Below are 17,390 nucleotides of genomic sequence, written 5' to 3'. Positions count from 1 at the left end.
GAGAAACAAACTCAGAAAAGGTGAAAGGTTGTGGGAATGTGTCAATTTGCTGGTCGCCGGTTGGCAAAGTGGTCTCTCGTCTCTTACTTTCAACTTTGACAGAAGCTCGGTGTATTACACCCGAGGTCGGTGTAGCTAGATCGATATCTTAATTTAATAAGCGGACATGGCCAAGAAACGAAGAGAAAGACGAGAGGCCGATAGTGTTTCGTCAGTAACGTTACACGAGGAACCGAAGACAAAATTTAACGAGGCACAAACCCTCAAAGGTATGTATAGATAACGACGTTGCTGTCCCGGCTAACTGGCTAGTATAGCTAGCTAATTTACTTGTGTTCTAATTGATTAGCTAACGTTAAAATACATTACTGTTTATATGATGTGGTAAACGTCTCGTTAAATAATGTTGCTAGCCGGCTTGATAACTAGCCAGATGATTGTGAAATGCGGATATGCTGTTGTCAGTCAGCGTTAGCTAACTAACGTTAACAAGCTGATTATCAAGATTCAGAAGTTACTTGCTTTCAAGGCTGGTGGTGGTATGACGGAGTTGAAGCACATACAAAATGGGTTAGTTACCAGTGTATTTGGTTGAAATTCACATGATCAGGTTCGTAACTTAGTAGCTTGCTATGTATCCAGCCACTGTCAGGGGCCATACCCAGTTTGACATTAAGTTACTAGTGTTAATCAGTGTCAATGACAGAACTACTTGGATGAAGTCAGGAAAATATTAGTAGGCTAACCATGTAATGTTATTCTTATATAGATGGAGCAACACAATTATCATAACAGGATGTTACACAATACACACTTTATTTATACTTTTTATATTTATTTAACCTTTTTATTTAAATAAACATAAGCTTGGAGTCATGTGATAACATAGGCAGATGTATTCTAACTTTGATGAGCAACATATGTAGTCAGCTTCAAGGATTATATATCTTGAATGGTTTGACTACATAGCATGCTTCATGTACTCTGGGGAAATCAACCAGGAACTAGAACAACAAGTGATGCAAAGTGAAGCAAGACATTACATGAGGCTTACTGCTGTTGTTACAGAAGAATAGAGGCTTATCAAGATATTTTTAATTTGCTGACTGTGTGTGCTATATAACTTAGCTACTCCCCTCTCCACAGAGACTCAATACACTGGAGGGGGCTCAGCTCGCATGTCTCTCCTCATCCTGCTGTCTGTCTTCACCTGCGCTGCTTCTGTCATGTACCTAGTGTACAGGAATTTCCCAGAGCTCAACGAGTAATTTGTTATTTGCATTTATCTTTCCAGCAAGCAGACTCATGTTTAGAGAGTTACTTTTGTATAACATTTGTAACTTTTGTGAAACAGCCTACCAAATGGCATTCACCAGCCAAGTTAAATAATTTCATTAAAATGGTTCTCATCATTAGCTGTTATAACCGTTGATGGATTATTTTATGGAGCGGAAATGGATATGATTTTATAACGGAGCATTTTCTCAATTCAAACATTCCCCTGCAACTAGCCATCAGAGTTTAGAAGACACCTGAGACGTCCGAATAGAGAACAAAGAAAGTTTCACCATGTAAAGGCTGTTTGGAAATATGACTATTACAGATATATAGGAGCCTGTTATCAATGATTATCACAGCTAATGATGAGAACCATTTGATTTAAAATGTCTACAGCCTAGTATGTCACACTCTAATAGAGACAGTCACATTTTAATTTCTGTTTCTGTAAGTGTCAAAGCCCTTGCACACAGATTCACACATTTTTATTTATCCACAACATTGTATGATGGTGAATTGATATACATGTTTTTTCATTTCAGTGATGAGATGGCTACAATTAAAATCCCCAAAGATATGGATGATGCCAAAGCCTTGGGCACTGTACTTTCCAAATATAAGGACACCTACTACACCCAAGTGTTAGTAGCCTACTTTACCACTTATATCTTGTATCCTTTTGGGTAGTAAGGATGGAGGATTGGAGGATTGAGTTACATACTTATTAGCTGTTTCAACATGCATCATGTCTGCGAGGCCCCCTATGTAATCCAGTGGGTCAGCAGAGGAGAGCGACAGACTGGGAAGCGGGCCAAGACAGGCTTTTGTTACTCTGTAATGGGCCTGTTGATTGCATCATCCCTAATCTCCCCTACCTTTCTCTCACCTGCTCGGTGTACCTCTCATTCATTATTTCCTTTGAACAAAGCAACCAGCCAAGCCAAGGCCATAGTAAAGGCATGGGCTTGCCTCTGGATAATGAATGGAGAAGTAGGAGGTGGGGGTACAGAGGGCTTTGATCCTTGAGTATTAATTCAGGCGATTCTTGTGTGTTCACAACAACCACAGAGTGCAGTACATTTTCCTTCATTTTATGACCGGAGAAGACAAATGAACAGATGAATGCAGACATGGACATGCAGTTAAACTTAGTTCAACTTTATCAGTACAGTAGGTTCTAAGGACATCCTTTCCACCCACAGCTATTTGCAATAGAAACTCTGTTCCAGATTTGCCAATTGCACTTCAGACAGACATTACGGCCAGATAGAATTATCCGCTATAAAGGAGGAGAAAAACATGGTCCTATGCATGTTATGGTCCCACCTCGTATGTGAACATCACCCATCTTCAGAGCACATTTTATGAAGAATATGAATTAACACTGCACAGTATGAACTATGAATACAAATACAGTATCATGCCTGATGTTTTCTACCCTGCTTCCTCTGCTAGTTTTCCTATTCTCTTTCCCCTCCACTGTCTTGGCACATATTTATGCATAGTGTCTATGCTCTGGCCAGTATGTGCTAACAGCACAAGGACTGGACCAGCTGACTAGGCCCCAGCCACTGTCTGGGATGTGTTGCCTTGTAGTTTTACTGGTAAATAAATGTTTGATATCCTGTGTGAGAAATGCTTTGCCCACAACATGGTAAAGGTCAGCAACGTTACCAGTAAAACTACAAGACAACACGTCCCAGACAGTGGCTGGGGCCTGGTCAGCTGGTCCAGTCCTTGTGCTGTTAGCACATACTGGTCAGAGCACAGACACTATGCATTAACATGTTCCTAGAGAGTGGAGGGGAAAGAGATTAAGTAAACTAGCGGAAGAAGACATGAGACATGATACTGCATTTGTATTCATAGTTCGTACTGTGTAGTGTTAATTCATATTCATCAAAATAAATGTGCTCTCAATATGGTGATGTTTACATATTAGGTGGTACCATAACATGCATAGGACCATGTTTTTCTCCTATTTTATAGCGGATACTTCTGCACAAATTAGTCCTGCAGCCAGATCTATAATAAACTTGTACTGTATGCTACTACAGTGGAGTATGTTTTAACAATACTGAACAAAAATAGAAACGCAACATTTAAAGTGTTGGTCCCATGTTTCATGAGCTGAATAAAAGATCCCTGAAATGTTGCATATGCACAAAAATTGTATTTCTCTAATTTTGTGCACAAATTTGTTTACATCCCTGTTAGTGAGGATTTCTCCTTTGCCAAGATAATCCATCCACCTGACAGGTGTGGCATCAATAATCTGATTAAACAGCATGATCAATACACAGGTGCACCTTGTGCTGGGGACAATAAAAGTTCACTCTAAAATGTGTAGTTTTGTCACACAACCCAATGCCACAGATGTCTCAGGTTGAAGGAGCATGCAATTGGCATGCTGACTGCAGCAATGTTCACCAGAGCTGTTGCCAGAGAATTTAATATTAATTTCTCTACCGTAAGCTGCCTCCAATGTCATTTTAGAGAATTTGGCAGTACGTCCAACCTGCCTCCCAACCGCAGACCACATGTAACCACGCCAGCCCAGGACCTCCACACCCGGCTTCTTCACCTGCGGGATCATCTGAGACCAGCCACCCGGATAGCTGATGAAACAGTGGCTTTGCACAACAGAAGCTTCTGACAGTTTGTGCAGAAATTATGTCTCAGGGAAGCTCATCTGCGTGCTTGTCGTTCTCACCAGGGTATTGACCTGACTGCAGTTCGGTGTTGTAACCGACTTCAGTGGACAAATGCTCACATTCGAGGGTCACTGGCATGCTGGAGAAGGGTGGTCTTCACGGTTGACTCCCAGTTTCAACTGTACTGGGCAGATCGCAGACAGCATGTATGGCGTTGTGTGGTCGAGCGGTTTCCTGATGTCAACGTTGTGAACAGAGTGCCCTATGGTAGCGGTGAGGTTATGCTATCTGCATAAACTACGGGAAACTAAAACAATTACATTTTATTGATGGCAATTTGAATGCACAGAGATAGATACCGTGACGAGATCCTGAGACCCATTGTCGTGCCATTCATCTGTCGCCATCACCTCATGTTCCAGCATGATAATGGAAGGCCCCATGTCTCAAGGATCTGTACACAATTCCTGGAATTTGAAAATGTGTCAGTTCTTCCATGGCCTGCATACTCACCAGATATCACCCATTGAGCATGTTTGGGAATGCCTGGATTTATGTGTACGACAGCATGTTCCAGTTCCTGCCAATATCCAGCAACTTCACACAGTCATTGAAGAGGAGTGGGACAACATTCCTTAGGCCACAAAATATTATAAATTGTTGCATCTTGCGTTTTTATATTTTTGTTTAGTGTATTTTTGTGACTGAATCCACAAATGTGTGTGCACATACTGCTGTGTGTTCAACCCTTGAGCTGTATTCCTTGACGCTACTGACTCAGCCTCCAGACATTTGCGATCCCTGGATCCATCTTCCTCAGTATCCTGTCTGGTTATCTCTACCCCTTCCCCCTGGCTCTTTTCCTCGTCTGCCTGGTGAGTATACTATTGACACAAGGAAAACTATGACTAATAATAGTGGTGACATTTACAAAATGTACTTTGACTCTGTAAACCAGACTCGGTTTACAAAATGTACTGCCTCTGTCACTGTTTCCCAGTGCTCTGGCCTGGGTGCTTCCTTCTGCTACATGCTGTCTTATCTAGTGGGGCGACCAGTGGTCTACAGATACCTGACAGAGAGAGTCCAGAAATGGTCCCAGCAGGTAAGACCTTTTTGGAAGGAAAAACAGGTTGATTTGGTACGTGAACAGTGTAGGAAGTTGTTGATATGAGAGTACAAGCAAACTTTTAACAATTTAGTAACACCCACAGAACAGTGGAGTCTTAGTAGGGGGCTAGTAGCCTCCAAGCCTTTCTGTGAATGACAGGTTCTACTATCTGTTTTCAATTGCAGGTTGACAAGCACAGAGATCATCTTATCAATTACATCATATTTCTGAGGATCACTCCCTTTCTCCCCAACTGGTTCATCAACATCACCTCACCCATCATCAATGTGCCTTTGGGGTTCTTCTTCCTTGGTACTTTCTTTGGTAAGGCTAAGATATATCAAACTCCAGTATTTCCTTCTCAGTAGAAAACAGTGTGGATAGTGCTGCATTGTCTTTATTGCTGAGCTATTTTTGAATCATACCATTTAATACAGTGGTCACCAAACTTTTCTGAGTCAAGATCACCTTTGCAGTCAAAAAGCAAGCTGAGGTCTACTGCTCAGATTTTTTTTTTTTTTTTTTTTTTTTTTTACATTAATCTCACACAAACAGTTTTGTAGGAATGAGGTTTGGGCAGTAGGCCTAATACATTATCACAGCATATTGGCTATATGATTGGCCTGCCAGTATTGTTAATCTCAGACCATATTATATTTCAAAACTCGAGCTTTTAGATTTTACTGGACTGATGGTACCTGCGTCTGATGGTCAACAAGGTCAAATCACGACGTTAGTGATCTTCAGCTCGAAAAGTCAGAGCTTTGGAAAGATGCCAGAGTTTCCAGGTTGGATGACCAGTCAAAACGATTTTTCCCAACCGCCTCTCACGGTCGCTGCTCTCTCCTTCCTTTCCTCCGGTGAGACTGACCAGAGAGAGGGGACACACTCTTCCACCTAAGGGCGAAACTCAAGTCATACCGCATCTGCCTCATGCACAAATTCATGTTGTTCCTATGACCAGAGAATGTAAAATATTCCTTGATATTAAAATCGACACGACGAGCTGCTAATAAAAATAAAACGCAGGACTATTGATACTTGGCTACTCTGAACCTTGCAGCTGAACCTGAGTGGAAGTACGGAGAAGGGAGTTTTATAATAGTGTTGAATAAAAACAGTGACAGCGCTGAATATAAACTTAAACATGCACTCACTCATAAAAACAGCAGCTCTTTGCTGTATTCGCTGACTGTCTCTCTGTGATCATGGTTTTAAAAGTTATTAAATCTTACATAGGCTAGTAGCCTATTAAACTTAGCTGTAGCCAGGGTTATGGAATTCTGCAGCCACAGTGATTTGAGCTATCCGATTGGGCAGCGCTGTAGGTGCACTCGATTTTGTCTCATATTTGCCGGTCGGCCGGTAGACGGAGTTTGTCTCTTCAGACAAAATGGTTAAAAAGGAACACTTTGCTTACCCGGTGCACAGGGCTTTTGAATCAAGTGCATCTACGGTCAACAGCTCAACACGATATTTAAAAAAAGAGGAGCGCAAGCCTTTTATAGTTCGCTGGCTTTTCGACATAAATATTTGGTGATTGACTAGGAATGCCTTAGCTATGTATTGTGTGTCTTACAATACTGACTTCCTCTCTTATCTCTGAATGTCAGGAGTGGCCCCACCGTCCTTCGTGGCGATCAACGCTGGTACAACACTGTACAAACTGACGACAGCTGGGGAGGCAGTGTCCTGGAACTCTCTGATTGTGCTAGGTGTCCTGGCCATACTCTCCATCCTGCCTGTCTGCTTCCAGAAGAAACTGCAGCAGAAGATGGAGTAGGCCCGAGACAACTCATCTGCCTGCCTGATCCCCCAGCCCATACCTTGGCTCAGGAATGGTACACCCCGCTGTCACTCACATAGTCCTGCCTGTTGCTGTCCCACACACCTGCTGAGGTTGCAGTGGAAACATTGCTGTTGGCCCAACCCTGACTCCTGTGTCCAAAACATGTGGTGGTGGCCACCTCAACTTTGTGCTCTACAAAGGACTAACTGGCCTCTGCTCATCCTCGGGTTTGTTCTCCCATTTTTGTTAAATGTTGCTTGCCTGTACACCGATTTAAGGAAGGATACAGAAAACATCAGGCATCTGTCTTTAATATTGTTTTAATCACAATTGTTCTCACAAGTTCAAGCTACACTTCCCCCCTTTGTATTTCTTGAACCATGTTTTGAATTGATTTAATCTCTTAACCTGTGTGATATGGGTGACGTCAAAGCAATACTGATCAGAGTCGCAGTTTAGTGTTTTTGATTTTCACAATTTTAGAACTATTGTTATGACTTTTATACACTGGTTAGAATGTGAGCATATTGAATCATTTAGAATGTTCTATCATTTGAAGATATTGTTAACACACCACCCTAAAATGATCTGTGTGCCAACAATGTTGACATGAAAAATATGCATATGAACACATAGTAAGATAAATATAAAACTCTTGATGCTTTTGTTGAGCCTATCAGTAAACATATGAAACGGCATATCAAGTATTGAAAACTAGTGTTTTGTATAATATTATTTTATATTTGTTCTACTAATGGTGCTGAGACTCCCTCTCTGCCTGTGTGCTCTCCCTTGTGTGTCACCAGTCCAAATGTTCTGCCAGTTGAGAAATGCAGTAGTGGATGACCAGCAGTGTCCTTTGCAAAGCTGCAAATTTGATATTTGGTTGTTCATGCTTTTCCCAGGTGTTAGTGATTTCACACTGCTACTTCATGTACAGTGCCTTCAGAAAGTAGTCACAACCCTTGACTTTTTCATAATTTTGTTGTGTTACAAAGTGGGATTAAAATGGATTTAATTGTAATATTTTTGTCAATGATCTACACAAGGCCTCCCGGGTGGCGCAGTGGTTAAGGGCGCTGTACTGCAGCTGTACTGCAGCGCTAGCTGTGCCATCAGAGACTCTGGGTTCGCACAAAGGCTCTGTCGTAACCGGCCTCGACCGGGAGGTCCGTGGGGCGACGTCCGGAGGGCTTGGTCGGTAGGGATGTCCTTGTCTCATCGTGCACCAGCGACTCCTGTGGCGGGACGGGCGCTGTGTGTGCTAACCAAGGTTACCAGGTACACAGTGTTTCCTCCGGCACATTGGTGTCGGCTGGCTTCTGGGTTGGATGTGCGCTGTGTTAAGAAGCAGTGCGGCTGGTTGGGTTGTGTATCGGAGGACATATGACTTTCAACCTTCGTCTCTCCCGAGCCCGTACGGGAGTTGTAGCATACAACAATTGGATACCACGAAATTGGGGAGAAAAAGGGGTAAAAATTCAACAACAAAAAAAGATCTACACAAAATACTCTGTCAAAGTGGAAGCAAAATTCAAACATTTGTAAAAAATAAAACACTAATATACGCTACATGACCAAAAGTATGTGGACATATGCTCTTCGAAGATCTCATTCCAAAATCATGGGCGTTAATATAGAGTTGGTCCCCCCTTTTCTGCAGTCGGTGTTCCAATTAATCCCAAAGGTGGTTAATGGGGTTGAGGTCAGGGCTCTGTGCAGGCCAGTCAAGTTCTTCAACACCGATCAAGACAAATCATTTCTGTATGGACCTCGCTTTGTGCACAGGGGCATTGTCATGCTGAAACAAGAAAGGACTTTCCCAACACTGTTGCCACAAAGTTGGAAGCATAGGATCGTCTAGAATGTTGTAGTGTTAAGATTTCCCTTCACTGGAACTAAGGGACCTAGCCCAAACCATGGAAAACAGACCCAGACCATTATTCCTCCTCCACCAAACGCACAGTTGCATTGGGGCAGGTAACATTCTCCTGGCATCCGCCAAACCCATCTGTCGGACTGTCAGATATTGATGCGTGATTGATCACTTCAGAGTATGCGTTTCCAGTGCTCCAGACTCCAAGCGGCGAGCTTTAAGTGAAAACTGTAACTAGGCCACTCAGAAACATTAAATGTTGTCTTGGTTAGCAACTCCAGTGTATATTTGGCCTTGTGTTTTAGGTTATTGTCCTGCTGAAAGGTGAATTTGTCTCACAGTGTCTGTTGGAAAACAGACTGAACAAGGTTTTCCTATAGGATTTTACCTATGCTTTGCTCTATTCTGTTTCTTTTGATCATAAACTCCCTAGTCCTTGCAAATGACAATCATACACATAACATGATGCAGCCACCACCATGCTTGAAAATATGAAGTGGCACTCAGCGATGATGTTTGGATTTGTCCCAAACATAATGCTTTTTTATCCAGAACATAACGTTAATTTCTTTTCCAGATTTTTTTGTAGTTTTACATTCGTGCCTTATTGCAAACAGGATACATGTTTTAGAATATTTTATTCTGTATAGGTTTCCCTCTTTTCACTCTGTCAATTAGGTTAGTATTGTGGAGTAACTACAATGTTGTTGATCCATCTCAGTTTTCTCTTATCATAGCCATTAAACTCATTGTGAAATCCCTGAGCGTTTTCCTTCCTTCCTTTACACCATCCAAAGTGTAAGATCTTCACCATGCTCAAAGGGATATTCAACGTCTTTTAATATATTTATTTTTTAACACATATACCTACCAATAGATGCCCTTTGTGAGGCATTGCAAAACCTCCCTGGGCTTTGTGGTTGAATCTGTGTTTGAAATTCACTCAATTCAGGGACCTTAATTATATGTACGTGTGGGGTACAGAGTTGAGGTAGCTATAAAAAAAACATGTTAAACACTATTATTGCACACAGAGTGAGCCCACGCAACTTATTGTGACTTGTTGAGCACATTTTTACTCCTGAACTTATTTAGGCTTGCCATAACAAAGGTGGTGAATACTTATTGACTCAAGACTATTCAGCTTTTCATTTTTTATTAGTTTGTAAACATTTCTAAAAACATAATTCCACTTTGACATGATGGGGTATTTTATGAAGGGCAGTGACAAAAAATCTAAATTAAATACATTTTAAATTCAGGCTGCAACACAAGAAAATGTGAAAAAGAGTCAAGGGATGTGAATGCTTTCTTAAGGGACTGTATATATTTCTTAGAATCCAACCTGTATGTATCTGTTGGTGTGATGCCTAATTTGTACTATAGTTTGGTTGCTTTGATGTGATTGGAGTGATTTTTATTTAGCCTTACCTGATGTCATTATATGAATTCTCTGCAGCTGTGAAACCTTCTGGTTGTATCTAGAGGTTGATGCAGTGAATGTGCGCTTGGGCAGTCTTACTGTTGATGTTTCTTCAAAGTCCATGTCTCAAGCACTGTCCACTCTCTGCATCTGAGATCACTCATTATTCATGAAAATTGATTTTAAAAAGTGAGGAATCATTTTTTATATTTGGATTATTAACGATCTTACTTGGATCAGCGTTTTAATCCACTATAGAAACCCTTTCAGAACATGAGAAAATACATCTCATTTGTTAGTATTTAATTACCTGAATTAATTTGTGTGGCCACTTAGCATATCTAAGGCTGTGTTTACACAGGCAGCCTAATTCATTTTTTTTCTCCCACTCATTGGTCTTTTGACCAGTCACATCAGAGCTTTTCTCAGATCTGATTGGTCAAAAGACTAATTAGTTAAAAAATAGATCAGAATTAGGCTGCCTGTATAAAAGCAGGCTAAGTGCTTCATAATGGCCACTTTGGCTGTGTTGACACAGGCAGCCAAATTCTGATATATTTTTTTTCTCCACTAATTGGTGTTTTGACCGATCAGCTCTTTTGCCAATAATTGGTCAAAAGATCATAACTGTTCTGCCTGTGTAAAAACAGCCCTACTGTATCCCAATCCCGCTGTTACCCATCAATTTCATGACCTGTTTCATGTGATTTAGTTGTGTTATTGTTCTTGATGTTTGACATTTGGGCTTCACCTTGTTGTAGTTCATAGAGGTTGCATCATTACCTCATCTTGATTGCACTGCAGTAGTTTTCAGAGGGATCAAGCCCGATGGGAGATCCTGTAGCTGTTCAGTCAATACAAAGTGTGTGCTCTTATGAAAGCTGTTTTTGGGTTTAATAAATAAGAATATTTTGTTCCTTTGCCCTTATTACTATCACATTATTATTTCTTCACCCAATTTCATATCAGACATAATTTCTGGAAATTAATTGATACATATTTGCAAAATCTGTTTAAAAGTCCCCAGTAATTTTATCCCATTTTTAAAGATCACTGCAATATTAGGGTGTTACACATGTTTCTTATTACAACTTTCCAACATTTGTTGATTTCATGTGGAGAATATTGAGAATATCTGCGCTGGCTTGGATGATTCTTGGTGTGTTTCCATTCATTACACTGATTTTTACAGTATTAAGTTGTGCAAACTGATAATGTATTGCAATATGACCTGTGTTTGTAAATTATATTAATTATTGTACATATTTTTGTCCAAGCTATTGAATGTTGGTTTATTATTAACATATTTATTTTGAAATCATAAAAAATATTCTGTACTTTTTTTTCTCACTGTCTGGTAAATGATTGGAATATGAGAATGTGAATCTAATGGCAAAGTTCTTGAAGCATGTTTTTACCGTCACATTTGACCACAAGGTGGAGCTCTTTGTACATGTCTACAGAGTTCAGCCCCACAGTTGCTTTGACTTATTTGACTTTAACTTTTTATCAAGTAGGACAACATTTTTCTTATGATTTAATGAAATATATTCAAAATTGTGCATCAGGCAACGTTTATTTTACATGTTTTTCCTGTTTCTGACATCTACTTCTCCTTATCTGTGCTTTGAATACTCAAATAGAATACCTATTACTGTATGTGTATTACAACTATGGTATTACATGTGTATTACATGAATACAATTGTTCAGGCTAAATTGGTGAAATTAAAGTCTGCATTCAGTTGTACACTGGATGGTCTTGGCTACAGTAGAGTAAGAATACTATGGCTCAGGTTCATTATATGTGCAATAAGGCCTATTTAATGCTTCAATACTATAGCATTATTATTATAAAGGAGAGCATTTTACAAGATAAATCCTTAACTCAGGAACTGAAGGGTTAAGTGCATAACGTAATCTGTAAGGAGTTCGCACATGCTCAGTGTGTTCCCTCTACGCAGCGGTAATGCAAGGGGTTGAGAAGATCTGAGACGGATGAAAACAGCTGTACTTGGAGACCCATAATGCATTTCGGCTGGCATTCTGTTCTGATTTTCTGGCTTTGCAGTACATCCACGATGGCTGCGCGAAAACACTACGCGATCATTTAATATGCACCCAACTGACAAAACAGAGGAAAAGGGTACCACGGGACCAGTCTCAAAATGACCACCGGCTTCAGCTCGAATTCATGTCGATTCGCAGATTATTTTGTTATCTGCGGACTTGACACTGAAAGCGGGCTTGAACCAGATGAACTGTCCGGTAAGTGTCGGGAACGGGCTGGTGAACCAATAGGAATAATTCTGCATGGTATATAATGTCTTTCCTAGTTTATGTTTTTTTTATATAGATTTTAGAGTACAATATTATATTAATGTTTAGAACAATAAAAACATCACAGTTTATAATGAGGATGAAAACTGGTAATACTGTGTACATCAATAAGTAGGACGGCACACCAGTGTTGTTCATACAAGTTACTATAGTCTACTTTTCCATTTCATGTTATAACGTTACGTTTAGTCTTTTAGAATGGATCATTCCAATAAATGTTGTTATCTTGAAATGCTCGAGAACTGTAGGCCGTCGATGTTCCATAGCCCAGCTGTAATTAAAGACAACGAAAAACTGTTCATGGCTATACTCCTCCTGAGTATATAGCCAGCACTCATTGAGTGGTCAAAAGCAGGACAGACACACATTTACATACGTAGATCACTGACCTTGATTGGCTTTTTCAGACCTCACCAGAATAAGACATGTTTCTATTTCTACAATTTGTAAATAATAGGGATGTTTCCCCTATCCCCATACTGTCAATGGTAATTACACATGTATAAACAAGCATATATATATACAAGCGGTTAGGCCAAAAATAGCTACATCCAAGAAGCACATCTGATTTCTTAGTTGTTTATCACATCTGAACGATTTGATTAATTCTCCATTGCCTTCTTACACACTTACCCTCAGTGATAGATTGAAATTAATTGAACAATGCATGGCAGAAAGCAGAGTGCCGAAAACAGAGTGAAACTGGGGGTATCAAGGACCATAAGGTTCTCCCTGGTGGGGCAGAACGCTGAATATGATAGGATGATGTCATTATTAGACTGAGAGGGCCTGCTGTTTCTTCGGAGTGCCATGGGTCTCTGGGGGAGATGAAGATGGTATGTTACATAAAGCAGTTGTGTGTGTGGGGGGGAGAGAAAGTTAACTTTTCCTGAGCTCAGGGTGGAGGGTTAGTTGTGTACGAGTTTGAAAAGAAGTGAAACTGGTGTGGCTGTACCTGAAGATGCTGATCTTGGTTTTCTTGTCAACAACAATCATGTTTAGGGAAGGAACTTGTAGAATCGAGGACATTGTTTTCAAAGGACAAGTCAGGCTACATTATTTTTTTGGTAGCCTAGGGTCTAAGGATATGTAAGTATGTGCATTTCCCTAAACTCAACTGTTACTTTACAATTAAGCCCTACATTTTTCTTCTGTAAACATCACCTCCTGTTTATGAATATGTACAAATCAGAACAATAATTTATTATACTGCTGAGACATTTTTGTTAGTCTCGCAGGTGGTCTCAATCATGAGTCAGCACCATTTTATTTTTGTGTGTGTGTGTCTCATGAGATGTCATTAGTTGCTCTCTACCTCTGTGACTTGTTTCTGGAGGCTCTCTGGAAAGAACAAGCCCTTGTATAGTTCAACAAACACAATGAGCATGCATCCTGTGCCTTGACTGTACAGTTTCCCCTCATAAAGTATCCTAATTTTACAATAATGAGGTATAATGTAGGCAAAGAGAAGACCGTGAACTGCAGTAATAATAAACATACACAACTCACTGGTTTGTGAGTGGCACCACCCTAGCATGTCTCCCAATTCACTAAACATAGGCCTAAGGTTCTACTTATCATCAAGGGCCATTTTTTGCAGGAGGGATGGACACATCTTTAGATAACACACACAGCTCTCTTATAACACATCTCTCTTATGCAAATTTACTTAACACATCTGATGAGATAAATTATTAACAGTATTTGCATTCCTTTTTTTTTATTTTAAGTTTGTTGCAAAGACACGTTTCCTTCCTCTCAGTGTAAAAGTGGAAGTAGAATCTTAAACAGGAATCAGTCAATGATGTGTTCACTTCTCTGTTGTTTATCTTGAGAGAATTATGCTATTCAGATTCTTATCATGATTGTCTCCTCTGCTCGAGTACCTGCCTCTCTGAGATAGAGACCAGCTGGTGAAAGTAAAAGGTCACTGAGGTGTTCAGCAGGAGATTGCATGTCATTCAGTATTTTGTCAATCTAGGAAGAGTGAATTAGAAAAATAATGGTGGTCCTCTGACCAGAGACTAGACTGTAGAAGACTATAGGTTATCCTGTAGGTTCCATACTTGGCCTTCATGTTTTCTCCTGTAGTGACTCACTCAGACAATGGAAAGCCATTTTGGGGGCTAAGGGTGCTGTTGGCTGAGTTGATATGGGATGAGGAATTTGTCCTCTTTGCCATTCCGTGCATAGTTCCAGGGCCATGAGTGCACTGCTGAGACTTGTACCACGGTTTGGTGTAATGGTACGATAGGCTCTTATTAGACATGCTTGTTACAGACAGTTTCCTGAGTCTGTCAGCCACATCTAAGGAATTAAAGCTGTTGGCCTATCAGATATCTCAAGCTGTGTGTTTTATGTAGAATATGTTTTGAATGATATGCTTCCAGGATTCCTTCTCTTGTAAGATTGGATCAGCGAATAGGAAGTGACTGCATGCCTGGCGGGGATTTTGAATAGTGAAGACTGCCTAGAGCCAGACCCTAATGTAACCTTCCTCATTGTAGTCAAGGATCAACGGGGTAGGTTATAATGGTTAGGGAGCATTTTGTCTAATCAGAGAGGAATACAATACATCACATTTTCCCTTCTGCTTTTTTAGCTAGATCTTACTAGCTGACAAAAAAACGCTATTACAATGTTACTGCAATCTCGTAGCAAGCAGACAATACACTAGCAATGTTGTGAGTGTACAACTCTCTATGGGGTGTTACCACGTCACTGAGACATTGTAGGAATGTCTGTGAAAAGTTCATCTATGTGAGTATATTTGTCAATCTCCTCCAGCTGTACACACACGGCTGTTAGCGTTGGCCTTCCTAAAGCTTTGATGTGGTGAGGTGTCGTGATTGACTAGTGAGTAGATAAGCAGGGTTAAGGTGTCTAAGCTTCCTACAGCCTGGCCTCTGTTCTGCTGCTCACCGACTGACTGCAGAGACTGGCTTGTGACAGAGAGTGTGGACACATACACTACTGCCCCTCTGAAAGCTTTACAGTTTATTTCTGGATCAATTGCTCACCACAAATTGTGATTTTCAACCATCCCTCTGGGCCTTATGTCACTCCCCCCATCTCCCCTAACCTCTACTTCCTGTCTCCTCTCCCTACGAGTCCACTATCATGGTCTGCAAACAAATATACCATTTGCACATTTCCACTGAAGATTTACCTTACTGTTTTACCAAAAAGGCTCAGACTTTTCTGTTTCCATCTACGCGAGCCACCCCCCGGGTCTCACTGGGCATAGCTCTTGCAGACCTTCTCTGACTTGGGGCCAGGCCTAGGGTACTTTTCATTTTAATTTACATAACAATGGCTACTGTGGCCTTTTAACACCTTCTCACAAGGCAACTGTCTTGATGATGCAGAGGTTGTTGGTTCTGCTTGTTACAAGTCTTAAGTGTCACACTCCTGATGGAAACACATAAGTCTCATTGGAAAAGCACCTCTCCCTATCTCTCTACAGTAGAGATCCATGGAGTATGTATCCTCTTAGGGAGTATGTATCCCCTTCGAGAAACAAGGCCTTTGGATAGTTACATGAATGCTCTCTCATGCAGCTATTTTGGTATCTCTTGATAACGCCCTCCACCACAACTATACTCTGTGGAGATACTGCCAGCAGTACGGTTCCTGCTGTGTGCAGGCTATGTGTTCTCGGTATGAACTTCCTGCTGCCCCTCTTGTTCTCAGGCTGCTGAGACACAGTTAGCACTAGCAGATTTGCGTCATATATGGTAGCAACGGTGAGTCGAGGAGCTCTTCTTCTCCCTGGCAGACTGAAGGACTCATGTGCACACAGCAAATAGACAGCCCAGCACAAGCTGCTCTCACAGACCAATCAGAGGAGATTATGGGTGTCATGTGCTTAGTGGACTGAGCAAGCTTCGAGCTGCAGTCTGTATGCAATTAGTCTGTGCTGTGGTGAGTGTGTCGAATAAAGGTGTCCGCATGCTTTCCAGCCGAAACACCTCGGAAGAGTTTGTGCATATATCATGACAACATTTTGTGACGTTTTTGTTCGTTTTTGACACCCGTAAGGCTTTTTTTGTCTACACCCCATCGTCGGTGATTGGTCAACAGTAGGGACTATTCAATAAAGTCTTCGTTGTCATTCAATGAGAGACGACTTGTTTTCATGCAAATTTTTCATTGAGAAATACTGCACCAAACATCTTAGTTGAATGTAAAATGGTGCGGCTAACATGTCCTCGGCAACAACGTCAAAACTAATGACAGATTTTATGAGTTATTTTAGATTAATTCAGACTATTTTGACGAAGTGTAGACTTGCTACAGCTTCTCAAAAACTATTGCCGCTTTTTTCTAGTTTTTCAAGTGTTTTTTTATGGGAGTATGCGAGCACACTCTTTCAGTTCAGCTAGCCAAGTTTCTCTAGGCACTAGCCTAACTGAAGCATGCTGACACCTTAAGAAACATTAAGAATCACAATTAAGGTAGTGTGGTCCATGATGCAGGCTCAGTTATCACCCCTCAAAATCTGCTGGGATGTTTGTTGGAGAAAGAGGGGCTTGTCCATATGCTGATCTGGCAGTTTCACTTCAGGTGAGCAGAAGCCTTGTGAAATCATAAGAAACCCCACAATTCATGTCACTTGTGAACACAAGCTGATTTGTCAGTTTTACAGAGTGGTTTGAGTCACACTGGTCTTTCCATGGCTTGTGTTCTGACTCAAACGGGAAAGTCAGGCAGTCAGGATGGATGGGGCTTTCCAGATAGACCTTTCTCTGATCACCACCAATGATAGTGGATGCAGACGACACCATTCTGTATACTTCTGGCCCTTCCTTGGACACTGTGCTTACTAACCTCCAAACGAGCTTCAATGCCATACAACACTCCTTCCGTGGCCTCCAACTGCTCTTAAACGCTAGTAAAACCAAATGCATGCTTTTCAAC

General features: G+C 41.0%; 2 protein-coding genes across 4 annotated transcripts in view; both read left to right on the top strand.

The window, feature by feature from the left end:
• The first annotated feature begins 9 nt into the window (after nt 1-9).
• LOC135550671 (transmembrane protein 41B-like) lies at nt 10-11,059 on the top strand. The gene is made up of 7 exons (XM_064981693.1): nt 10-269; nt 1,147-1,264; nt 1,821-1,949; nt 4,714-4,807; nt 4,933-5,037; nt 5,229-5,367; nt 6,657-11,059. Exons 1-7 carry the CDS (start codon nt 167-169, stop codon nt 6,824-6,826), a joined length of 858 nt encoding a protein of 285 aa, XP_064837765.1. The 5' UTR covers nt 10-166; the 3' UTR covers nt 6,827-11,059.
• Nucleotides 11,060-12,113: 1,054 nt separating this feature from the next.
• Nucleotides 12,114-17,390, top strand: part of LOC135550655 (DENN domain-containing protein 5A-like) — a 73,977-nt gene continuing 68,700 nt past the window's right edge. For 2 of the 3 annotated variants that reach the window (XM_064981678.1, XM_064981669.1), the window contains exon 1: nt 12,118-12,398. In XM_064981678.1, the coding sequence (XP_064837750.1) occupies nt 12,299-12,398 (100 nt within the window). In that variant the 5' untranslated portion in view covers nt 12,118-12,298. Of the gene's footprint in view, nt 12,399-17,390 lie in introns of all 3 variants that reach the window. The other variant, XR_010457132.1, reaches the window with a different exon arrangement.

This window comes from Oncorhynchus masou, chromosome 1 (genome assembly GCF_036934945.1).
Source record: "Oncorhynchus masou masou isolate Uvic2021 chromosome 1, UVic_Omas_1.1, whole genome shotgun sequence".
NCBI lineage: Eukaryota > Metazoa > Chordata > Actinopteri > Salmoniformes > Salmonidae > Oncorhynchus > Oncorhynchus masou.
Note: the sequence above shows the minus strand (reverse complement) of the source record. Positions and strands in the feature narration are given on the sequence as shown.